Source organism: Dicentrarchus labrax, unplaced genomic scaffold, assembly GCF_905237075.1.
Source record: "Dicentrarchus labrax unplaced genomic scaffold, dlabrax2021, whole genome shotgun sequence".
NCBI classification, from domain to species: domain Eukaryota; kingdom Metazoa; phylum Chordata; class Actinopteri; family Moronidae; genus Dicentrarchus; species Dicentrarchus labrax.
In genome coordinates this window covers 5,288,487-5,313,256 of record NW_026136712.1, presented here as the reverse complement: position 1 = coordinate 5,313,256, position 24,770 = coordinate 5,288,487, and the positions used below count along the sequence as shown (strand labels likewise).

The following is a 24,770-nucleotide window of genomic DNA, read 5'->3' as shown; positions in this document are numbered from 1 at the left end:
AGACAGTAAATATTTGTCCTTTAACCCATTTACAAAGCTAATCTCTGGGGGAAGGAGACAAATCAGTTAATCAAGGGTTTTATTTGAAGCAGATTAAACCGGTACATGTAGAATGCAAAATTAACAATTGCATGGTTCTTCAAATGTAAATCTCTACTTAAAACGCAGTTCCAAACAACCTGCTTGCTTTAACCACAGCTGCTGTAGCACCTACAGGTGCCCTCTGCGTAGCTTCTTGAACAGCTGTATTAAAGTTTCTAGGTTGTCGTTAGCTGCAGTGTTGCGTGAAGCCCAATCAGCAAGGAGCTTTGGGTCGCTCGCCGTCAGGTGGTCGCCGTGCACGTGCACATGGTCGCCCGCCGTCAGGTTGTCGCTCGTGCACGTGCACATGGTCGCCCGCCGTCAGGTTGTAGCCCAGCACGTGCACGTGGTCGCCCGCCGTCAGGTTGTCGCTCGCCGTCAGGTTGTCGCCCTGCACGTGCACGTGGTCGCCCGCCGTCAGGTTGTCGCTCGCCGTCAGGTTGTCGCCCTGCACGTGCACATGGTCGCCCGCCGTCAGGTTGTCGCCCTGCACGTGCACATGGTCGCCCGCCGTCAGGTTGTAGCCCAGGACGTGCAGTGGTCGCTCGCCGTCAGGTTGTCGCCCTGCACGTGCACGTGGTCGCCCGCCGTCAGGTTGTCGCCCTGCACGTGCACGTGGTCGCCCGCTGTCAGGTTGTCGCCCTGCACGTGCAGGTGGTCGCCCGCCGTCAGGTTGTCGCCCGCCGTCAGGTTGTCGCCCTGCACGTGCACGTGGTCGCCCGCCGTCAGGTTGTCGCTCGCCGTCAGGTTGTCGCCCTGCACGTGCACATGGTCGCCCGCCGTCAGGTTGTCGCTCGCCGTCAGGTTGTCGCCCTGCACGTGCACATGGTCGCCCACCGTCAGGTTGTAGCCCTGCACGTGCACATGGTCGCCCGCCGTCAGGTTGTCGCCCTAGGGGCCCTGCACGTGCACATGGTCGCCCGCCGTCAGGTTGTCGCCGCCGTCAGGTTGTCGCCCTGCACGTGCACATGGTCGCTCGCCGTCAGGTTGTCGCCCTGCACGTGCACATGGTCGCCCGCCGTCAGGTTGTCGCCCTGCACGTGCACATGGTCGCCCGCCGTCAGGTTGTCGCTCGCCGTCAGGTTGTCGCCCTGCACGTGCACATGGTCGCCCGCCGTCAGGTTGTCGCCCTGCACGTGCACATGGTCGCCCGCCGTCAGGTTGTCGCCCTGCACGTGCACATGGTCGCCCGCCGTCAGGTTGTCGCCCTGCACGTGCACATGGTCGCCCCGCCGTCAGGTTGTCGCCCTGCACGTGCACGTGGTCGCCCGCCGTCAGGTTGTCGCCCTGCACGTGCACATGGTCCAGGTTGTCGCCGCCGTCAGGTTGTAGCCCTGCACGTGCACGTGGTCGCCCGCCGTCAGGTTGTCGCTCGCCGTCAGGTTGTCGCCCTGCACGTGCACATGGTCGCCCGCCGTCAGGTTGTTGCAGTGCACATGCACATGGTCGCCCGCCGTCAGGTTGTCGCCCTGCACGTGCACATGGTCGCCCGCCGTCAGGTTGTCGCCCTGCACGTGCACATGGTCGCCCGCCGTCAGGTTGTCGCCCTGCACGTGCACATGGTCGCCCTGCACGTGCAGGTTGTCGCCCGCCGTCAGGTTGTTGCCGTGCACGTGCACATGGTCGCCCGCCGTCAGGTTGTCACTCGCCGTCAGGTTGTTGCAGTGCACGTGCACATGGTCGCCCGCCGTCAGGTTGTCGCTGTTCACATGGTCGCCAGCTCTCCGTTGATGGTCATTTTTCTCATTTCTGAGTCCTTGAGGTCTATTAAGGGCCTTCTGTGCATGTTTCATGTGTTCAGCTGATGCATCAACTTCATTGGTTTCCAGTTGTACTGAAACAGACAGTTGATTAATGAACTACTGACAAGTAAAACTGACTCATGGTCTCCAGACACGCTGCTGTGAGAATTCACTCGACATTTTAAACAACGGCATTAACAGACTTGAGATTTGCCCCAAAAGACTCAGCTCAGTCCAATGCAGTCATTTTATTGCTACATGACAAAACAATAATTGAGTTCTTACTTCATCCATGATGTCAAAAGGTATATTATAGTTGTATCCGATTTTAAGTAGCCAACAGCTGTAATTAAAGTGAGGCTAACCAGGGCTCCACCCAACTCACATTTTGCCAGTAGTATTTTATAGAATATCCTCACCTTCCTTAGCCTCTGGCATGGACTTATCTGTAGAACAGAGAAAATTGATGTAAAGTTAGTGTCAGAAAGTAGCTCTGAAGAGTTCTGTCACAAATGTTCTTACCGTTCATTCCCATCTGCATCCCTTGACCACATGGTTTCCCACCAGCACCCATAAGAGAACCTATGGATGATGCACTTGTGGTTAATAGTTGTGCGGTGTGATGGCACAACATATCACAGACTCATTATAGCTAAGTTACAGTTTGAGAAATTATGCCAAAGCATACTCTAGTAGCCAAACCATTTTGGCTGAAGACATGTTGCCACTCTTACATTGCTATACTCCAACAAGTCAAACACAAGCTTGAAACAGTAGGTAGAAGTACACAAACCTTTGGCAAGCCAAACAGTCAAGACAACAATAAGCGAGGCCTGCACAGCAGCCATTTCAGTCAGTCAGCAAGAGAAAATGCTACCAGCTGTGCTACATGTCAGGTTTTAAGTCTTGCAGGTGCCACAGCTGTTTCTGATCAGCTCTAATTGTCTCTCTCTTTAGAGGAGTCAGTACCAGTTGGACTCTGCACTTCCAGTGACAAGCATGTGAAACAATTTTCAGATTAAAACTTTGAGAATGTTGTATTTATCTATTTAACAGCCTTGATCTGCTCAGGTTGAAGGAGTTTCTGCTTGTAATGCTGGGATTTATGTGAACCGACCTGCATGTACTTATTAGCAGTTGCAGTGACATCTGGTGGTTTAAAAAATGGATAGCAGCCATTTAAGACTGGGGCCAAAGCACTACAACACCTCACTGTTCACAGTTTCCCTCTCATTTGTGTGCTACACAAGTCCAAGTTGTTTATCTTGCTCATTAGTACTGCAATAAAGAAACATTTTGTAAATAAATATTGTGCAATGAGGCAGTGAAATGACTAATAAATACGCTGTCCAAAAAGCCTACATATAATATTTTGTTGATACTAAATATGAATGTACCTTATTGGTGTGCTGCAGGCCCAGTGCACACTGTGGACCCACATATTGCTTCATCTAGTGTTACAAAATTAACATGTATAAGAAAGAGTAAAGGTGAAGCAGTAATACTGTTATCTTTCTGGGGTTTTTTTTATAGAATATTCATACTGGTTTAAATTAACAATTTGGTAGTATTTCCCATCTTTGCTAAGCAAGACTTTCTACTAGTAGCAGCTAATGTAGCCTCAAGCAGAGATGAAGAGTGGGCTACAGAGCTCTGGTAAACTGACTTCTTTCTAACTTCACAGCCAAAGTTTTTTTACATTTTCAAACTTGTAGTCTTAAGCCCCAACCAACGCTGACTTGTGCAACATCACTTGAGGACGTGTATCAGATTTCATGCAGCTCCCTCTGGAGGATCTGGATTTTTTATGCCAAAATTTTACTTTTTACAGAAGTCCACTTGTAGTTGATGTGAAACCCCTCCCGGTCTGCTAGTCTGCCTGTTTACCTTGCTCTGCTGTCTGCTTTACAGATACTTGGGTTGGTTGGTAGGTGGAGCTTGGAGGGTCACTTGCCTTACCTGCCCATGTGGGTGTGGCTCTCAGAAAGTTATAGAAGACTGTCCTTCTGGGAGTCTCAGTCTCGCTCTCATCCTGGCCTACGGCACACCCTCAGCCCAACACACATTGCACCACATTTCACTCAACCACACACCTGTAACAATACTAATGTGACTAATATGACATGTCACAATTTAGTTCATATGTTTGGATTTGAGTTAAATAAGTTACTTGTTTGACTGATACACCTGTGTGTGGCCTCCCTTTTGCTTGTACGCCGGGTATGTAACAAATGGGGGCTCGTCCACCCAAAGCGAGAATCATACCCTTAGACCAGGTGATGTGGACGTGGGTTTGTGACCTACTTATGTGGGGAGTACATGTCATCTTAGGAAATTACCTGGCTGGCAATCAAGTGTGGCCAGACAATCCTACACTGGTGGACACTCCAACTTCCCAGGTAGAAAGTTAGTCTGTGGTACTTCCCACCGCTGCAGTGCCAAAGGGTATTTTTGTCCTGATAAGCCAAACCACAAGAGAGAGTCTGTATTTCCTGTTCCTGCTTTTCCCTTACCTACGTCTTGCAATGACCTTGCCAGAGAGTAGAGAGTGACCCCACACTTCAGGCTCTGTACAGTCAAGTTCTTCCAGATGATGAGGTAGAGAGTGTTGCCCATGGATATTTTCTCCAAAATCGCCTATTGGTGAGGAAAATGGGTTCCCCAGGGGGACAGTGTTGTAGGATGAGATTGTGCAAATAATTCTGCCCTCTACAATAAGACTCACTGTACTTCAGACTGCTCATGACAGCATTGCAGGTCATTTAGGTGTAAGGTGTAAAACCTACGATAGAGTCATACAACATTTTTACTAGCCTTGTTTGAAAAGAGACATCTCTGACTTCATTAAAACGTGCCACACATGTCAGTTGACTGGAAAACCTTACCAGGTAAACCAAATTGAAAGCTCTGACACAGTTTATGTCATTTTCAGTTTCCCAAAGATTATTCAGTCTGATCAGGGATCTAACTTCTGCTGTTGAAGTGTTAAGTGTTAAAGCAGGCAAACATTAAACATTCTCAGTCCAGTGCGTACCATTCTCAGAGCCACAGAGCTATGGAAAGGTTTCATCAAACTCCATCAAAGTCCCTTCTCTGTGCATACTGCACTGAGTCAGACCGTGACTGAGAGGAAGGGTTATCGTGGCTGATGTTAGCTGGCAGAGAAGTCTCCCAAGAGATTTTGGCTTTAGTCCTAATTACTTGGTTTTTGGTCACACAGTTCCAGGCCCTTTAGCTTCCCTGCAGACATGAAGAAGCCAAAGAGGCCCCAGTATGCAGCTGAAACATATCTTTATGATCAGCAAGGAGAACGATGTGAATTTTGCTCTGGTAATCAAGGTGTGGCACCTGTTCAGGCTAAGTTCCCACTATCGGTGCCAAAAAAGTGTCAGACCTGATTTGTTCAATCTTGATGCCTGAAGAAGAAATCTGTGCAGTTGTGTCACATTAACTTGTTAGAATCACTTTTTGCTCATTCTCCTGTGCCAGGTCTGGGGTTGTCTCATTCCTCTGTTGCCACAGCAGTCCCTGTGGGTTACCTCACCTCTTGATTCGGCAGCAGATTTAGAGGAGTTGGATACACCAGATGATAGCTTGTTAAGAGGTTGTCTTAAAAACTTGCCAAATTGGACAAAGAGGAGGGACTAAGATGCGAGGAGGTGAGAATGTACAAACTGGGAAATGAAAAAGGCCTCATGTATCTCTCTCGGCCTGGCCTACAGCACAGACCCTCAGCCCTCTTCTTTTTTTTGGTTCACTGCACCATACAACACACATTGCACCACATTTCACTCAACCACACAACTCTAACATTATGGATGTGACTGATATCTTTACACATCTTGCCATTTAGTTGATATGTTTGGATTTTGAGTTAAATAAATTACTTGTTTGACTTCTGTGTGTGGCCTCCCTTGTTCTTTCAACCAAACTTTTTTTTCAACTAACAAACTGATATCAAACAGGACTAAAAACCTTCTCATCAGAGGTAAAAATGCAATCTCAGCACAGGTGGAAAATGCTTTATTATTTGAACATAAATATGCCAAACACAACGACACATTTGCAATGAATGTGTTTTCTCCTTTCTGTGAGTGTGTGTCTAATAATCAATATATTCCATATGTGTTCTCCTTTCCGTCTCTGTATCTGTCCAGGTAGCGCAGGGGCTGTCTATGAGGGTATTTGACCTGTGGAGGGTGGTACACTGGAGGCCGGATAAACTCAAACACCGGCTCCCTCATGTCTGCAGGGGGAAGATACAACAGGCAGGCTTTATTATTAATCCACAGGCAACTGGCACACACATGAAAAGAGTTGGACTTGGTCAATTTTTGTAAAATGTCTGAAGGCCAAAAACCTTGCAGTGTGCTTGTGCGCATTGGCGTGACTCACTGAGTGTGTTGTGAAAGGTGTTGGTGACAGATTCATCCCACTGGCACTGGAAGAAGGCCAGGCCTGCAGGCGTCATGTTGTCCTGGTGTTTTCTGTAGAAATCCACCGTCTTAAATGTTCGATCCACCAGAGAATGGCTAGAGAGGAGAAGCAGCACAAGCTTAGTGTATTTGTTGCTGTATCAAACTTGAACTAACTTTTTATGCTGGTAAATACAGTTCACAGAGATTTTATGACTGCTGACACCTAAACTCTCAGGTTTAAGAGACCTGGTTACATTAAGCTGCGTTTCCACTGCAGGAACTTTCCCCAAGTTCCGGGGACAGATAGCCATCTTTTTTTTTAATTTGCCTTTTTGTTTGTTTTGCTTCAACACATCAACATGGAGTTAGAGAAGAAAGCATACGACAGATGGACCAACGACCAAGTCCAGGCCTCGTTGCTGTACAGTCATACACAATAATATCTAAAAACAGCTTTTTCATGTCAGCCAACTAATTTGCCTCATCTTTAGACTGTGGTGAAAACACAGACAACAGTGGGCTGAAGGAACATTGTAATTCCTTGAAAAGTAGTTCCTGGGATTAAAAGTTACTTTGGGTGCAAACGTGGCTTTACATGAAAAAATCCTTTTCCTGGATTTTCTTTGTTTTTTTTACAGTTTTTTATTTTTCAATTCTCATTATATAGTGATAGACAGTACATTAATAGACATCTTTAAAGAGAAAATCAGTAAACCTGAACTTAAATACCCACAAACAAATTCTCCACAACAAGAGGTCAAACATCGAATATTGGTGAGTTAACTTTATCTGAACTGAGTGCTGAGCGAATTTTATTTTATAGATATTTAACAGCTGAAGAAATGCACTTATTTTCTCCGTTAGATGAGACAGCTGAGACCCCTCTCATATCTGTCTATTAGAAATATAGTTGGAACCAGGAGACAGTTAGCTTAGCTTAATATTAACACTAAAAGCAGAAGGAAACAGCTAGACTGTCTCTGTCCAAACGTTAATTAAATCTGCTCAAAATCTAAAGCTTAAATATTAACACATTATGTCTTGTTTATTGTTTATTTCATACCTTTGAACAGAGGCAGGCTGGTTTCAGCCTTTACTTAGTGTAAAGCTAAGCTAACCAGCTGCTGGCTGTAGTGTCATGTTTAGCGCATAGACATGAAAGGTATCAATCTTCTCAGCTAACTCTCAGAGGGAAAAACAAATTAGCGCATTTCCTAAAATGTAGAACTATGGCTTCAAATGTCAGTGTATCACGTCTATTGTACGATCTGTCACTTCCTGTGGTGGAATCTTTGTTTTTGTGATTGAGGCCAATAACACATGCTGATCACTACACAAGGTTATTATTGAGCATCACTAGAAAAAGAAAAACTGTATTTCAGAACTCATCCTGTGCAGTGAATAACTTGTGAAGAGCGTCAGCTTCCTGTCAGAGTGCTCACCATGGCGACGGCCTGACATCCTCCTGGAAGTTGATGGGTCCCTCCTGCTTGAAGAGGACATAAACGTAGCGATGGAAGCCTGTTCCTTTGGCAGGGAAGGGGGGCAGGTAGTGACACAGCTCCTCCCCGGACTGCACTGCTCCGCCTGGTATGTTCCCACTACAGAAACATGAGCCATTCTTAAAATCGCATTTTAATTTGAATGGAACTGCCTGGTTAAAGATGGGTTGATTGAATAACTATAATTGATACAGTTTATCATTTGAGTAATGATAACTGAAATGATTTAATTGTACTTTTAAAGCACAGTTGACTTTAAGTACTCACACTAGCCAGTGGACGTATTCTGCCTCATTCTCCAGAAGATGCTCATCTGAAAAAGATGATAAATGATTTTAGACAATATGTCAGTGCTAAGAATAGAGCTACAATGATTGTTTCAATTAATTGTTTTATGTTTATATTGTTTTTAAAATACTGTTTTCAACCTCTCAAATAGAGTTTTATATCATTAAACTGAATATCCTTGGGTTTTGGACTGACAAAACAAGATGTTTAAAGACATAACCTTGGACTTTGAGAGACTAGCTGGGATATTTTTCACTATTTCTGTAGCCATAGCTAAGAATCTATCAATTATCTGACTGATCCAGTATAGAGAGTTGCTGATTATCTGGTGCCTCCTGTGAAAGCTGACCTGGACAAGTGAGCAGAAGGGTCCAAAGGGAGCCGTCCTCCGCATCAAAGCTGATCTGAGGGACAGATGCTGCCTAGAGACAAAAGGAATAGAGTCAGAGAAGACATATAAAGGTATACAATTCAATACAGATGCGGAACTCAGGGAGGAAATTAAGTGTTGTTAGGACCCTGTAAACTTCCATTTCTTTAACGTACTTCAGTTGGTGTCAACCGATTCCCAAAATGCACTGTACCACTGTTGTCCTGGCCGTAGCAGATGTGGAGTGAGACTTGAGGTAGGAAATAGGCCATGGGGAAGAGATCTCTGAAGACCCCGTAGTGGTCTGCCAGTTTCTTTATATGAAGTGGACCACGGTTCTTCTTCCACACTTCCTGCACCACATCCAGAGGGATTTTAACTAATGGGACAAAGATGAAAAAGAAAAAGTTAACCCTTTTTTTCACAATTAAAATCTGATTTTCACTGAGCTTAGAGGGGGACTGAGTGTGCGTGAGCTTACAAGTGCGCAGACGACAAGCCCTCTCCAAGTCAGCATTCTCCTTGTTGGCCTTCATCACCTGCCTCCTCTCCCTCACTTCTTTGAGCCTGCAGGGTCGATAGTACGGCAGTCCAATGTCCACTCGCACTGCGCCTGCAACAAAAGCAAGACCCGCTTAAACTGTGAACGTTTTCAAACTGCGACGGAATAAAATCCGAGCACTTTCACACCACCACAGAATCCCTATCAGCAGTCAGCGCCTTTGTTTTCCTCACCATGCTCGGGATCCGCTTTCTCCACGTAGCCCCTGTAGGTCTTCCACCAGGCAGGTTTGTTCTTCATCTCCTCGGCTTGTCTGAAGTAACGATTGTAGCTGCGATACCTCTCCACCGACTGCAGATTTTTCATATCAAACTCCTCGTTTGGCATTGGACCCAAAGGAGGTACCCGTTTGCAGAGGAAAGCTGTTATATGGAAACATCCCCAACAGTTCGTTACATAGCAATACAACGTTTGTCATGTTGTCCTACCATTATCTGTATTTGTAAGTTTCAGTGGTATTAAGGTTATACTTGTACATGTTTGTATATGCACAGTACTTATTTTCTACTTATTTTGGTTTTATTTTATATTTCTTGTACTGTAACTGTGTTTTTGCCTTGTAATGTTATTGTGAATTTAATAATGTTGTTAAATCACATTTAAAATAAAAAAACAAAAAGAGGTCATTCATGGTTTTTGGCCACCTCAGTATCAGCAGGCTCGACCAACTAAAGGACATCTTCTTTACATGCGAAACTCCCTTCAAATATATAGTAGTTTAGTTTTAGTTTTACATAAAGAAGAAGATTTATTTATTTCTTCCTCAGTTCACTTTAGCATGTGTAGAAACATAAGCCCAGTAGCTACAGCAGGCAGCACTTGTTTCACCTTTCATGTTTGTGTTTCCTCAAACCATTTTATTGTCAGCGGTAACTACTCTTGACCTACACGTCGTAAATGTTTCCCTTCGCCAACCTTTACAGGTTCACATTGAATCGTCATATTTTTCTATGGGGTTTGGTGAATGTCTTTCTCCTCAGCGTGTAGTGAGTCTGCTTCAGGCTGATGTAACGTGACATTCGCGCCGTACGTGTAAAACTGAAGTCCGGTGACAGACTTCCTAAATGTGAACCCAATTGAAATGAGCAGTATCGTTACAATACCTGTTGTGACGAATGTCCTCGCATTGTTGACCCCTAAATCTGTCCCAGTTCGCAAGGCAACGGCACAAGCCGTGCGAAGCGCCATCTTGGAGTGAGTTTGTCCCCTTTCCTGTCAGAAAATACGGTGGCCGAGAGGATGGAAACGACTCTGTGCGCCTTTACCTCACAGCATTTGTTTACTGTATCAGACAATAATGGTAACATATTATATATTATATATTATGGTAAGCTTCACCAGTATAATAGACCTTTTTTATTTTTAGGCTATTTTAGCACACCTTTATCATACAGAAATAAAAATAATTATACTTTTTGGTTTTGTGCGTAATTATTAGCTACTGTTAAACCAAACTGGGTTAGTGGAATATTACAGTGTGTAGCGAATGAGTGACTGTAAATAGTGAATATCATTGTTGCAAATGTATTGTAACACTAATAATAAAAGTTACACGTACTCGTGTTGTGTCCTTTGAGTTTGTCCGTTTTCCCGACAACACGTGAAGGCATCATTTTTGCGTGTGTCGTCATCAAGGAAGCTTCATCTGACGACTGTTCGCACAGATGCTGTGCACAAATATACATCTTTTGAAGTGGTAAGAATTCATTTGGTGTTATTTTTGGGTTGTATCTAGGCGGCGAGTCTACAATGAGCTCTAATTCACAGTTTAACCACCAGTCGGTTCATCTTTGACTATTATTTGTCCCCAACAGTCCCCTAGCTAACGTGAACTGACCATCCCAGGCTAACGTTAGCTAGCGTTAGCTCTTCCTTCCAGTGAGTGAGTTAATGTGTTGATACGTTACTCGTTACTCTGTGGACTGAGCCTTGTACTGCTGCTTGACCGTCCGTGGCTTTGTTGCACAGTCTGGTAACTGGCAGTACACAAAGTAGGGCAATTTATTTTTATTTTTTCCTGCCCTTCTGAGAGTTTTTATATACAGGACTTTACAAAATGTGACATTAACCTCTTAATAAACAGAGGTGAAGCATTAATTAACATTACTGTCAGGGTGTGGTACATATATATGATATAAGGATATGTTTGAGTTCTGTCACATCATGATCTACTTCTTTTACTCACAGAGGTGTCAGCTCTTTCTTCAAAGATGGATTCTCAGAATTCAAACCTGACCTGCATCATATGCCTGGACCGCTTCAAAGTCCCTGTAACCCTCCCCTGCGGTCACAGCTTCTGTCAGGCCTGCATCACCAAGTTCTGGGACAGCAATATAAAGCCTGATATCGGACCTCACTGCCCCATCTGCAATCAGCGGTTTCCCACCAGACCCATCCTCAAGCGTAATGTGTCCATGTCGCTCCTGACTGAGGCTACAAACAGCACCGCTCCCTCTCTTAGAGAGTCGCACATGAGGGGAGGCGAAGGGGCGAGAGCCATGCTGCTGTGTGAGCGCCATAAAAAGCCTCTGGTTTATTACTGCAAGCAGGACAGAATGTCTGTGTGCTGTGAATGCGGCATCTCTGAGTGTGTGAACCACGAGAAGGTCTTGTTGGAAGCAGAGAGGGAAAATCAAGAGGTACAGTAAGACAGCGCCACCACAGCTGCTTAGCTTGGAGTGTAACATGTATAGTCAGTCCAGTTATAACACCAATCCAAGTCCAGTTTACTATTGTGATTATGTAAAGCCTGCTGTCTCAGTTTGATGTGTATTCTTTCCAGCTGCTATTGGAAAGGAAGAGTAAGGAGGTGGGGAAACTCATGGAAGAGACCGAAAAAAGTATTAAGGACCTGGCTGAGAATATCAGTCAAGCCAAGGTGAGTTCTCGTTTCTTATGTGAAAAGTAGCCTTAAGGTTTTGCCATACTTCAAACAAAATGTTCTCAACATGCCAAAAAGGTGACCTAACTCAAAGTTGAGGAAAGAAGCCGCCAAAGAGAGCCGGAGGATTACAGAGGACGGAAATGCATTGTGCAAGAGTCGCTGTAGTTTGAGTTTTGTTTTACTGGAGCCTTACAGTTTACTGCTTCACCACTTTGCCATGTTTGATAGAACAGCTTCAGATAGACAGGAGAGGAGGAGGGAGAGAGGGGATGACATGTAGCAAAGGGCCACAGGTCGGACTTGAACCCATGGTCACCACCCCTATCAGGTGAGTCACCAGGGCGCCATGTTTGATAGAATTTAAATGAAGTTTAGTCATCTCTTGCAATGTTTCATACTGATCCAAAGTCAAAATGTAAGCCAGTTTCTTTCAAGCGGTGCTAACTTTCAGTGGCTAACCACATTAGCACACTCCCTGCCGCTTACAGCTTATTTTAAGGGAAGCATGTTGAGGCCTTAGCTGAATAAGCTGCAGCTCAGAAAACAATTAAACTTGTTATTATTGTAGATGAATAAAAAAAGAGCAGGAACAAAGCAGGCATATGAATCTGCATTTTTCCTCCAACAGGTGACTCTTCAGCAGACTTCCACCTGGGTCAAGGTCAAGTTCTCCACCCTGATGAAGATACTGGCTGAGAAGCAGGAGGTCACAGAGCTCTTTATTGAGGAGCAGCAAGAATCCGCCATCAGTGAGGCGGAGGCACGGCTAGCTGAACTCCAGGAGCGCTCCAGGATACTCCAAGAGAGCCAGGGGCAGATAGCAGCCGTGCACAACCTCTCTGATACAGATCTCATCAAGGTTTGTACCCCTGTCTTCACACTGTCGTTCATTTGGCTCAAATGGAAGGACTGCAATGTAACACTTCGACTGTACTGCACTGCATGGAAGAAAGAAAGAAAAGTCAGGACGTACCGATATATTTATACGAATATTTATTCCTGTGATCTCAACAGAGAATTGCTCGTTCCATATGATTCAAGATTCAATACTTTATTGCCATACAACTCGGTGCAAGTTGCTAGGGATTTGCTTCAGTGTGCTCAGGACATCAACAAAGACACAACATATAGATACATATACAACACAAAGGCCACAGAACATATAAGTACATATACGGTATCCCACACAGGATCACACTTGACGCAGGTAGATAAAAAAAAAACATACTGTTCACAACATACCTGGATGACAGTCCAGGAGGCTAGAGTGACAGATGTCAATATGTAGTGTATTGTCTCATTACATGACTACACGCACTCCTGAAACCAGAGCTGGCTGAGTGTGCTCACCCGGTGGAAGGTTTGACATCACAGACTTAAGTTTGGTGGCAAAACAGTATATCACTCACAAGCGGTTTTACATAATGAAGGATGGCTGTTCTCACCCTTGTCAAACCAGCAAAATCTGCAATTCCAACTGAGGATGAAGTCTTCTAAGGTCACATGTGCTGCATTTTTATTTTTTTTGTAATGCAGAAGAGTAACAAGCATACGCTGTGAGAGTGAAATTCACAAGAACAATACAGAAACAGTGAGATGTGTGGAAAAGGATGGATTTAGCTCAGTCTGGGGCTGTAGGTGTCTCATAACAAAGACACAGTTAAATGAAACAGAACTTTGATGATTTAAAAAAAATCCCTCGTGATATTAAAGGTCCGGTGCGTAACACTGAGGCAGAAATGAAATATAATATTCATAGGTGTGTTTTCATTGGTGAATGATCAGCTGAAGAGAGGAAGTGTTTTTGTACAATGAGTTGTTTGTACCGTTGACAGCATGTGTAAGGGGATATTTAAAGGACCAGTCTCAGTCAGAACCTCTGTCAACTTTCTTCTTTTCCTGTACGTAGATATGCTACGTGCTAGCCTCGTCTATGTTGAACATTTGAAGATGGTTAAAAGATCAAAGCGATATGTTAGCTAATGTAAGCAAAATGCCCGCTAACTAGCTAGCTAACAATTGATTTAGATAAGTTAGCTAGTTCGCAAGTGTTTTGATAATATTAGCTAGCTTAAGATGTGACTATTACTTTTATCTTTTAACCATAGCATATCTAAGTACAAGAAAGGGGCGGGACTTAGGAAGGGTCAGTTGTTTTGTACCGTAATATTGTAACAGTAAATTTAGTCTGTAAGACAAGAACCAAAGTCCCAGTCCCACACACTGCAGTATCTAGACACGTGTTGATATCTATAGGATATATCAGCCAGTTTTTGTGTGAACGGTGCTTAAACATTAACTGCAGCACACACTTCCAGTGGTTAACTCAAAGTCAAAAATATTCAACTGCTAAATCATCAAGGTCTTCTCTGATATGCATCTCTCTTCACAGGAATCAATGGTCATAGAAGTTCCACGTTTCAAGGATATCCCCACGGATGTAACCCCAAACCTTCAAGATCGATTAAACGGCGTCACAGATGTCCTGTCCCGAGTCTCCAAGCTGGTGGCCGAGGACCTAGAGAAAGCTGTGAGCACCGCCGTGGGTCAGGATAAAGACGGTAACCTGCCCTCTGGGAATGATGTTTCCTCTGTAGCAATTGAAGCTTGATCTGCCAGCAGTTTATTCCCCAATCTTTGCTCTTGTGTTTCTCAAGCTTGTCATTGGTCTCCAGGATCTCCTCAGGATAAGAGGCCGATCCTCGCCGTGGTTCCCAGTCCAGCTGCTCCATGCCACCCTGGAGGGAAGGAGGGCCTCAGTGCTTGTGAGTCCTATCAAACATTACAGAATGCGTCTTTGTTCCAAGTATGTCCTGGTCCTGGTACTTATTAATTATTAATGATGTGCAAAAGTGCAGCAGGGAAATAAGCTTGGATCCCATTAATTACAAGGTCAGTACGAGGTCAAAAATGAGGACAGCAAAGGTCACACAGGTTATTGGCACAGGAAAGAAATATGTGAACAGTGTAGATATCAGTTCCCGCTTCATTCTGTCTGATTCCTGTCTTCCTCATTACAGACCGATGCTCCCTGACCTTCGACCCGCGCACGGCCAACATGCACCTGTTTCTGTCCCAGGAGAACCGGAGGGCGGAGCACCTGGCCTCTGGGCCACGTCCCGTCCCATCCCATGAAGCCCGCTTCGATCACACCTGGCAGGTGCTCTGCTTTCAGGGCTTCAAACATGGACAGCACTACTGGGAGCTGGAGGTGTCCAAGCCCTGGGCCTACCTCGGGGTAAAGAACCACGCCCATTGTGGCTGTCACAGTTGTTGTGAGAGCAGTTTACTAAAGTTGACATTATCTAAAAACAACTGTAACAGTAGCTGTCAATAACTGTCAATGGGGTCGTTTTTTGAAGTAGGGTTGTTTGAGGTACTTATCCAAAGTCAGTGTGTTACCTGCAATAGATGGAGGTCAGCATGCCCCCAGTCTGGAGAAGCAGAGCAATGCACTGCTGAACACAGGGTCAGCAGAAAACCCTATTTCAGCCACAAACAAATACCGCCTTAAAAGAATCTACATCATTAAGTGTACACTGTATTAAGAACATTTCCACCGCTTTGCCATCAGACAGCCTTTTACTTAGGCACTCACATTGCAGCGTCACTGTCATAACTATGGATCAGTACCTCACACAACCCCGCTTCACATCTCTTTTAAAAGGAAAATTGTTTTAACTAGCAAAACATATACATTTCACATAAAAATATGCACTACATACAATTAACACCCCCCGCCTCTCGACAGGTAACCTACGAGACCATCCCTCGGAAGGAGAAGGGCAAGAAGTGCATGGTGGGTATGAACGATCTGTCCTGGAGCCTGCAGCTGGACGAGCACCAGCTGAGCGCCTGGCACAACGGCCGGAGGGAGACTCTGGCCGGACACTCCCAGCACAGCCGCATCGGCATGCTGCTTGACTACGAGGCGGGAACCCTCACCTACTACGGAGACGGGCAGACCAGGCTCCACGCCTTCCACTGTGCCTTCACCCAGGAGCTGTTCCCCGCCTGCTGGATAGGAGAGGGCGTCAGCATCACCCTCTGCTCCACATGAGCGGACTCATAAAGAGGGGCGAAGAAGGGAGTGGCGTAATAAGCACTATCAATCATGGGCACTAGCTGACTCAACATAGAGCATCCCCCCATAACCATTTAGGAGGTTTTTTTAATCTTTCTCTTTTTCTTTTTACAATGACTGCCTTCCTACATTGTTTTAAGCAGAAGAACTGAATGATATGGCCCCAAACTGGCCACCTAGTTTTGGCTTATTCACAGTATAACTTACATCATGACAATAACATAAAATGGTCACAAACTGTGGTCCTAACGGCCCTTAGCGTTGTACTTTACTGACAGCACAACTTCATTTGCTTTCAGGTAGGAAATACCCAATCTCCTCAACTCAGTATGTCAGATTATTGTACTTTCACTACACCTTGTTCCACTGCAAGGCAATATGCATTTATTACAGGTGGGCTGATGTCCCATTATAAAACCCACTGATTCATAAAATCCACATACATGCTGTTGTATGAGTAATTAGTTAGAAAGGAGAGGGTTTCTGAAGAGCACAGGGGTATCAGTTTATCCATTGTGTTGCTTTTAGAGTGCTGCACTACAACTACTCCGGCATTATTTTCTTGAACCCCCAGATTGTCGAGTGTGGCACACGTGCAGTTTGGCTGCTCTTACAAATACACAACCTTCAGTGTGTGAGTCAGATTTTACTGTGCCTGACTCTAGTCTGCTTTGAAGACGTCATTTTTGGAAGATAGGCCTGTTTTGTTTCTTGCTGAGTTAGGTGAGAAGATCAGTACCACATCTGTGGTAAATAAAAAGCTAGAGCCAGCTAGCTGCTTAGCTTAGCACAAAGACTGGAATTAGCTATCCTGGCTCTGTCCACACGTAACAAAACCTGCCTACCAGCACCTATAAAGCTCACTGATTAACATGTTGTATCTTGTTGCCTGGCAACCAGCAGTGACCAGCACTCTGGTTTTTCATCGTTTAAAGCAGCTTTCATTTTGTGTTGATTCTGGCAGCTCCTGTGGACAAAAGAGGTTGTGATTTTGAGAGGAATCCAACACAATCCGACCCAGTGGCAGGCGTTACAGCACTGAGAATTATATAGGCATAGCCAGTCTTGCTGCTAACGCTCGTTTGTTGATATAGGTCATATAGAGGCGTCAGTATTAAATTGAAACTCTTTCATAACCAACTCTTTGTAGTATTTTTAAATAATGTGGAATGTGTTAAAGAGTGAGCTCAGGCTCTCTGTTCTCCCGATTCCAGTCTTTATTCTAAGTTAGCTAACCATCTGCTGGCTTTAGCTTGATATTAAGGGTACAGACAGACAATCTTCTTACTCTGCAACAAAGCAAATAAGCGTGGTTCTTCCTGGGATCAGAGTCTCTAATTGACCACTGCCTTTTTAAAAAGTCTCCTTTCTGTAAGCTGGAGATGGATGAAAACATATTAGTTTCATTGCAGCAAAATAAGTGTAAGAGAGAGAAAGGGACTGTTTTGTAATGCAATGAGAGGCCATTTTTAAGGACTTCACAATATCGGCCAAGCAGTCTGAAAATCTGGTAATTCTCCTGGTTAAACTTGAATTTAGAAAATTTAATTTTTAAGTTCAAGTAGAGGCCACGAGAAGAAAATCCCTAAAAATGATGCTCTTAACTAGTTTTCATCTCTTGCTGGAATTCAGTCCACAGAAATATGGGAGACCGTTCATAATATGGTGCGTACAGGGCGATAAGCCACTGCAGGGTAAACTGAACCCTCCCATGTTGTACCATAAGCGATGTAGGTGAAACCAAATCGTTGTGGGTTGTACATTACTACTGAGAGTACAGGCCGGAAAAAAATGGAACAACATTTCTATTTCTAGCATGAATGCACAAATAAATTGCTCTGCCTGTACAGTCTCAAACCTGTGACGCTGACAGTGTTGTGATGGAATCTGCTGTACTGTACAAATGTTTTTAAACAGACTTTTTACCTTTTTTTTTTTTTTTTAATCACGAGCACTTAAGAGGGCAAAGCTGTGACCTTTGGAATGTGGAGGTACTCGAGGCTCAGGACATCAGTCTTTGGGAAACTGCTGTGGATTTGCACAAGTTGTCCAGAAGCGCAGATGAGGACTACTGACTGAGAAGGGAAAAGCATTCATTTCCAGGCTGTTTTTGGCCTAACCGCGAAAAACAGCACCCCTCCGGCTGACTCTGGAATATGTTTCATTATCCTAATGCACTATGCTGTGTTCAAAGTGGACTACCCATCAATGTGTGATAATAGCAATGCTCAGTGTAGAAATAAAGACAAAGACAGTTCTGTTTCACATGAGTCAAGATCCATTTAATAAAATCCAATCCAATGCATACATGCATTAGCTGAGACCATGCTTTGTTTTTCTTACTTGAGCCATTTTACATGAATTATTCAATAAATTAGTTTGAAATAAATACAGAGCTTTATTATTATTTTTACACACAGCCATGACAGAGCAAAGAGGAGCCTGATGCATAGCATTCTGTAAGTGCAAATAATCAGCCACAGATGTGTCACAGATACAGTATATAGATTAGTTACCATAGAGGAAGGAAGAGTAGAGGCTCAGATACTGAGGTGCTCAGATCAGTTATCAACACTGACCTCAAACTGGAGAGTTAAGATCACAACCACAGAAAGTAGAAACAGTGAGAAACCCCTCTAATGGTCCTGTTTGTTTCTATGATGTCTAAAATGTGAGTTAGAAGAATGAAAGGCGAAGCAGGCTGGCGGTGAGTCTGACCATGTGTGTTCTCGAATGTTCGAACGCATGACAAAACAGGAAGTGACATCACTGGGTGACTGCTCTGCTCTTGTACATTACAAAGATAATCCCTCCTGGCAGTACGTCCCTCCGGGCCCTGGTCGCCCTCGCTCTCTGCTCTAATCCAGGATCAGGGATTCAGCACTGGGGCTTGGCGATGCTCTAATCTTCGCGGTCCCTCTCATCCGCTAAAACATGTCGAAGCAGACCGGACCACCCCACAATCTGCTCTCTTTACAAAAGCTAGTTTTTCCTCTAGGTTAGTGTTCTTGAGAAAATATTGCATTTTTTTTTTTTTTAAAGAATACATATTACAAGCCTGTACACACAAATAATAGAAAAATAAAACACTGCATTCAGCTTGCCTCTGAACAGATTAGCAAAGTAATTAACATCATCCGATTCAGTCTAGTTTGAAAGACAGTCATGGAAAATTATACGTGAGCTTCACAGCATAGCTGAATCTAAAGTTTGGGACACCTGCAAGGCAATGAACGCTAAGATAGCTGGTCAGGTTACAAAGTTTCTGTCAACTACATTGAAAAAAGCCACCAAATCCTGACAACTTCTGTCAGAACAATCTTCTTGTTGCTACCAATACTTCTAGTTTCCATCAAGTAAAGGTGCTTCTGAAGAGAATGAAGCTGATTACAATATATGAATCATTAAAAGGGATGTAAAAGGTATAGGTTGAGGTGGGAAAGCGATGTGAGAAGAAAAAAGTGAAACCAAAAGCACTGAGCTGGAAGGGGACTGGCAAGGTGAGAAAGAGAGAATTCATGTTACAAAGGAAAACTTTGGCCTTCCCGATGTCCAGTTAATGGAATGAGAAACAAGGTGATCCAGTATGGATGGAGGTTACAGAGAGACAGAGAGGAATGAGGGTGAGAACAAGCTGGTCTACTGGTTCTTCTTGTCCTCTGGGGGGGAGTAGGGAGGAGGCTTGTCCTATGGAGAGAGGAGAGGTATGGGTTGAGACAGTGCTGTACAATAATCCATCCTGAGCATGTTAAAGGCCTTCAGGACGACACGAATTTAAGACTGTTCCCCCACTTTAGTTCAATACATTTTAATACACCATAAAAGGTAGCGCTGTGGATTTGGTTATAAGATACGTATCGCGATACAGGGATTACGATTCAGTACATTGTGATATATTGCAATTTTTTAAACATCTAATTTTTTCATAGTAACAAGAACACACCACCATATGCATATATATATATATATATGCATATGTAACATTTAGGAGGATCTATTGACAGACATGGAATATAATATTCATAGGTATGTTTTCATTAGTCTATAATCACCTGAATATAGGAATTGTTTGCCGTTTTTATCTACAGAGGGAGAGGGTCTCTTCTACAGAGACCGCCATGTTTCTTCAGTAACCCAGAAGGGACAAACCACACACTGGCTGTAGCTGGGGCCTAGAGTTTCATGGCCACCATAGTTTCTCCTACAGAATTCACAGGCTGTTCTCATTCCCAGGTCATCAAATACAGGTGAGAGTGGTATTCAGTTTGCAATCTGCAACTTCACCGCTAGATGCCATTAATCTTACACACTGGACCTTTAAAGTGTTTGATGCAAAATGTATGAAAGGAAGCAAATGGTTGTTTCTCAAACGGCACGATTCAACCGCTACAGGTGAGTGACACTAATTAGCCCACACCTGACCTGTAATAAAAAAAGACCACATCAAACCCAATATCTAGCAAACTGCTGATAAATCAGATCAACATCAGATGCATAGCAGAGTGATGGAGGGCAGCTGACATTTGAATTTCCCGTAAGGGGGATCAATAAAGGAACCTCTTATCTTACCTGCGGCAGGTACACGTGTGTATGAGGCAGTGTGGCACAGCTGGCGCTCGCTGCTGCCTCAGCTGCTTTGGCCTCCGCTGGGAAAGAGAGGAGGGGAGGGGACGTTAATTAAACATGGTCTTACCATTAATCCCTGGGATATACGAGACGACTGGAGCTAATCAAGCCTGAGGTACAGAGAGTGGTGTAATGAGGAGGGGGAAAGGAAATGAAGACAGCATTATTCCGTGGCTTCGGCTAATGGAACTATTACTATTTGGAGTTATGCAATTTTTTTCTGAATCTGTTAAAAATGTAAACCTGCCAATACTTGTCCTGTAAATAAAAAATATGGAATGGGAAAAAAAAAACTTTTTTCGTTCCCCAATACCCAAAATTGGATCCTCAAACGTCTTGTTTTGTCCTCGAGCTAAAATTATTCAATTTGCTGTCATAGAGGTCTGAAGAGAGAGTATTTACATTCCAGAAGCTGAGTTTGGACGTTTTATTGAAAAATGACGATTGGTCATTTGTAAAAGTAGTTGCTGAGTAATTTGGTGAATGACATGACGTCGCAGCTCTGTTTCTAATGATCCTCCCATGGGGGGGTAATTACTTGTGAGTGGAGGTATTTATGATACCCGGTTACTAGTATAATGTGTCCTCTGTTGTGAATTCATCAGTAATCAATCAACTATACCCTACAAACTGATATTTATGTAATCAGTTATTTTATTGTCCTTTTTTACCTGTTATCTGTTTCTCAGATTATAATTTTGTTTTTGTATGTTCTGTAACTGTATAACACAATAAAATGCGATATTAAATTATATTAAAAAACATATTTGCAATGTTGACATATATCAAGATATGGCCAATGTTTGCAAAATAAAATGTAACTGTTCCACTGATATGCTTAACATTAGACAAAACTCTCACAGACACTTCAATAAATAATTTCATTAGTTTCTATTATATAATTGTGACATAACAATTTTGTAAAACGCGATTAGAGATTAAAAGTTTAGTCAAATCCATGAGTCAATTGAAACTAATCAGCAACTATTTTGATCATTTAAGTCCCACGGTAAGCTTCCTAAATCAACTCAGAGCCAGCAGTTCCTTTCCATTCTCATTTTTATTTACACCTGGAATGAACCAGAGTGATCACCACCTAGCTACAAACCAGAGCCTCTTGGCCAGAGAGACGCACCTGCTGCTGAGGAGGGGAGGTCTGGGTCATGTGGGGGCTGCTGGCCCAGAGGAGCAGAATAAGGAGGCGGAGGTATGTAGGCCGCAGAGGCATCAAACGCTGGAGGGCTGGGGTAGAAGCCACCTGGACGGCAGGAGCACATAGTCTAATAAGACCAGCTGCCGTGAACACTTCCACGAGACTTGAAGGAGATTTGCATTGAGAAATCAAGGTGGTGATCACAATGACGGCAATTATTACAGCCCCTACCTTGTGGAGGAGGGTTGGGGTAGGAGTAGCCGGGTGGAGGTCCGGCAGGGTACATGCCGTTAGCAGGGGGAGGAGGGTAAGCGTAGGCCCCGTTGGCCATGTAGGGGCATCCACCAAAGCCAGAAGTCACCGGCTGACCTCTTGAAGCTGCGAGACACAAAGGGGGAGGAGAAGGCAAAGGATGAAGAAACAATAGAGGGAAGTCAGCCAGAACATCAGGACTTTCACAAAAGTTTTATGACACCGGTAGTGTTGATGTGTAACTTTACCTTGAGCTGCCACCTGCAGCATGTACTGGCCAAACTCTATCGCTCCTCCAGCAGCAAAGACAAACTTAAATGTAGCAGTGCCCTCCCAGCCACCTGTAAGAGAGATTGGAGGGGTCCATGTAGTTACTGAGTGCTGAACAACAGACACAGAATACTATACATTCATAGCTGACACACATGTACCTGCGCACACACACATATACCTACCGCCAGGCTCTGCGCTGACAGTGCCCTTGATGTAATTGGCTCCCAGTACAGGTTGTTTAATCTCACAGCCCTTCATTAGGTAGAAGGGCATCATGAAGGACTGCAGGGCATCCCGTCCTTTAGCCACGAAGATCACCTGAGAGGAAACAACAGAAACTAGCATCGTCTCGTCACTCACAAGACCTTTCCCTGCTGCTTTATAGGATTTTGGGAAAGCTAAACCTGCTTATTAATGGAACCATAGTTCTGCAGGTTGTTGTGTACTTGCGGTCAATGGTGACAGCAAAAAGGCAGCATGATGGTGTGACCAAATACCAAATAAGACGTCTGGGTCTTGTCTCTCACCCTGTACGGAGTTAGGTAGACGCTGCCCTTCTTGCTCTTTCTGAAGGCTTCAGGGAGACTTTCTGCATCACAGAAAGTCAGCTCCACGTTATCATAGTTCATCAACAGGCTGGTGGCAGAAATGGACACACAAAAAAAAAAGATTACGGGAGAAATGATCTGACATCATCATATCAGTGTACAAAAATAAAAATCTACATCATTCATATGGGGTTTTGTTTGATTAACAGTATGACTCAAACCCTGCTTTCATAATCTTTGACACAGCAGCTTAATAATGAGATCACTGGGTTATTGTGCAACTGTCCAGTTACTAAACATGGTCTATCAGTCGCTTTCAGTAAATAGTTCTATAGTAAAAGGATTAGGCTTACATGCCATCTAGTGACAGAGCTTACTACTGGTTCTGGGTGAGCTGTAATGGGTTTATCATTGGACTCCAGTATGTTCTAGAAAAACCTGCCACTGATGTTAATTCATGGTGACTTGGTCTGGATGTGACAAAACAAAAGAAACCTTTTATAAAAGAGCAGGCCAGAGTGCAGATGGTGAAGACAGTGGGCAATGCAGCAGCACGGCAGTACTGCCACAAATGCCAAGTTGCTGTTACAATATGAATAAATAACGCATTACCCTCGATATGTTTGTCCGAATATGACATTTAAAACAAGTAAACATGTATGTAGTCTCACATGAAGCCTGCTATGGTTGACTGCAGCGATGATATAACAGGTTGAAGGCCATGTTTGGGCTACGAGTCCGAGATCCGATTCATGCAACGCGAGTACTCCATTAAGAAACATGGCGTTATAACAATGAATGTAGCGTAGAGTGCCATTTCAAAATTACATGTGGATATTGGGTGTCGTTTTGCACCGATTAGGAACCACTCTTCAATTCGTCCTATGTGTGATATAGAGAAAGCACGCTGTTGCGATAAAATGTAGTATGATGAGTGTTTCACAGTGCTAGCGCCAACACTACACATTTGTGATAGAATTAGGCTGTATGCAAAATAAGCTAACAGATGCTAAAAGTTGTCATTTTCAGTGAAGTTAGCGTTAGTTAGCGGTTGTGCTTTGAGTATTAAGTTAGAAATGTTGAATGTACGCGTGTTGCTGGCATGTAAAGTATCTTCACCAATTAACAGGGCCACATTTTTCTTCCTCTTCATCTTTAAATGAGTTTTGGTGTGACGTTCTCCACGGACAGAGCGTAAAACTTGTCACACAGGTTAACGGTAAGCGCTAGCTAGCCCGTTGCACCCGTTACCTTTCACTGTTGTTGATGATGACTCCGCCGGACTCAGAGTTGTTCTGGTTCAGAGTCATGTCGACGGGCCTCCAGACTCTCCGACAACAAAAAGATTAAAGGTTGTGTTCCTCTATCAGAAACCGTATGTGCAGGCCTGTCGGCAGCCTCGGTAGCCGTCCCCTCCGCGGTGATAACGGTTGTTGTGATAACGCTGCTGCTGGGTTCGCTGCTGCACCTGCTCTTCCGCCATACGGGGGAAACGCCCACAGCGTGACGTCACCCAGCCCTAAATAATATGATGTGTGTTTGGTGAAAAATGAGATGTTGTGGGAAAGGTGGGGTCAAGATAGTATTATTAAACCGCTGTACAGTGTCCCTCAGGTAAATCTGGGCTCACTTGGATATGACTGAACAGTGGCGACAAATAATGTGTAAGTTAAGTAATGAAGGGAGAAGTTTCTAGAGGGTTCTATGGTGGATATACCGGTATCATCCACTCAAATGTATGTTATGACTGTAATTATAATAATAAAGTTAGATCAACTATTATATATACATATTATGTTTGTTTGTTTGTTTGTTTCATTTATTGTCCACAATGTTGAAATTTGTCTTTGGTCTCATAAAAACAACAAGCAGGACGGCAACAACAACAACACTTACACTCAAACAACTTCAGGGCAAAAAGCAGGACAGCAATGGCAGTAACATTAAGAATGCATCAACGGGACACTATTATATATTTATATTATTA

At 43.9% G+C, this 24,770-nt stretch overlaps 4 protein-coding genes across 7 annotated transcripts; 1 reads left to right on the top strand and 3 right to left on the bottom strand.

Annotated features, from left to right (window-relative positions):
* Nucleotides 1-62: 62 nt before the first annotated feature.
* On the bottom strand, nucleotides 63-2,792 carry LOC127373828 (uncharacterized). Its single transcript, XM_051418666.1, has 7 exons — nucleotides 2,617-2,792; nucleotides 2,346-2,405; nucleotides 2,243-2,269; nucleotides 1,446-1,915; nucleotides 1,146-1,280; nucleotides 811-924; nucleotides 63-598 (listed from the first exon to the last, which is right to left on the bottom strand). Exons 1-7 carry the CDS (start codon nucleotides 2,669-2,671, stop codon nucleotides 296-298), a joined length of 1,164 nt encoding a protein of 387 aa, XP_051274626.1. The 5' UTR covers nucleotides 2,672-2,792; the 3' UTR covers nucleotides 63-295.
* Nucleotides 2,793-5,830: 3,038 nt separating this feature from the next.
* On the bottom strand, nucleotides 5,831-10,210 carry mrpl38 (mitochondrial ribosomal protein L38). 2 transcript variants are annotated; one of them, XM_051418461.1, is made up of 9 exons: nucleotides 10,067-10,210; nucleotides 9,137-9,325; nucleotides 8,883-9,014; nucleotides 8,578-8,780; nucleotides 8,381-8,453; nucleotides 8,011-8,056; nucleotides 7,684-7,842; nucleotides 6,184-6,355; nucleotides 5,831-6,069 (listed from the first exon to the last, which is right to left on the bottom strand). In XM_051418461.1, exons 1-9 carry the CDS (start codon nucleotides 10,149-10,151, stop codon nucleotides 6,064-6,066), a joined length of 1,065 nt encoding a protein of 354 aa, XP_051274421.1. In that variant the 5' UTR covers nucleotides 10,152-10,210; the 3' UTR covers nucleotides 5,831-6,063. The 2 variants fall into 2 exon arrangements, with proteins under 2 accessions (XP_051274421.1, XP_051274419.1); XM_051418459.1 differs by having other exon boundaries at nucleotides 6,219-6,355; nucleotides 10,067-10,209.
* Nucleotides 10,211-10,570: 360 nt separating this feature from the next.
* Nucleotides 10,571-18,254, top strand: trim65 (tripartite motif containing 65). 3 transcript variants are annotated; one of them, XM_051418454.1, is made up of 8 exons: nucleotides 10,571-10,659; nucleotides 11,151-11,602; nucleotides 11,746-11,841; nucleotides 12,476-12,706; nucleotides 14,240-14,408; nucleotides 14,505-14,612; nucleotides 14,868-15,085; nucleotides 15,599-18,254. In XM_051418454.1, exons 2-8 carry the CDS (start codon nucleotides 11,174-11,176, stop codon nucleotides 15,905-15,907), a joined length of 1,560 nt encoding a protein of 519 aa, XP_051274414.1. In that variant the 5' UTR covers nucleotides 10,571-10,659; nucleotides 11,151-11,173; the 3' UTR covers nucleotides 15,908-18,254. The 3 variants fall into 3 exon arrangements, with proteins under 3 accessions (XP_051274414.1, XP_051274413.1, XP_051274415.1); XM_051418453.1 differs by lacking the exon at nucleotides 10,571-10,659 and adding an exon at nucleotides 10,771-10,841; XM_051418455.1 differs by lacking the exon at nucleotides 10,571-10,659 and adding an exon at nucleotides 10,776-10,841 and having other exon boundaries at nucleotides 14,523-14,612.
* Nucleotides 18,187-24,267, bottom strand: wbp2 (WW domain binding protein 2). The gene is made up of 8 exons (XM_051418464.1): nucleotides 24,035-24,267; nucleotides 22,763-22,871; nucleotides 22,418-22,553; nucleotides 22,211-22,303; nucleotides 21,942-22,088; nucleotides 21,693-21,815; nucleotides 20,501-20,577; nucleotides 18,187-19,618 (listed from the first exon to the last, which is right to left on the bottom strand). Exons 1-8 carry the CDS (start codon nucleotides 24,091-24,093, stop codon nucleotides 19,571-19,573), a joined length of 792 nt encoding a protein of 263 aa, XP_051274424.1. The 5' UTR covers nucleotides 24,094-24,267; the 3' UTR covers nucleotides 18,187-19,570.
* Between the last annotated feature and the right edge of the window lie 503 nt (nucleotides 24,268-24,770).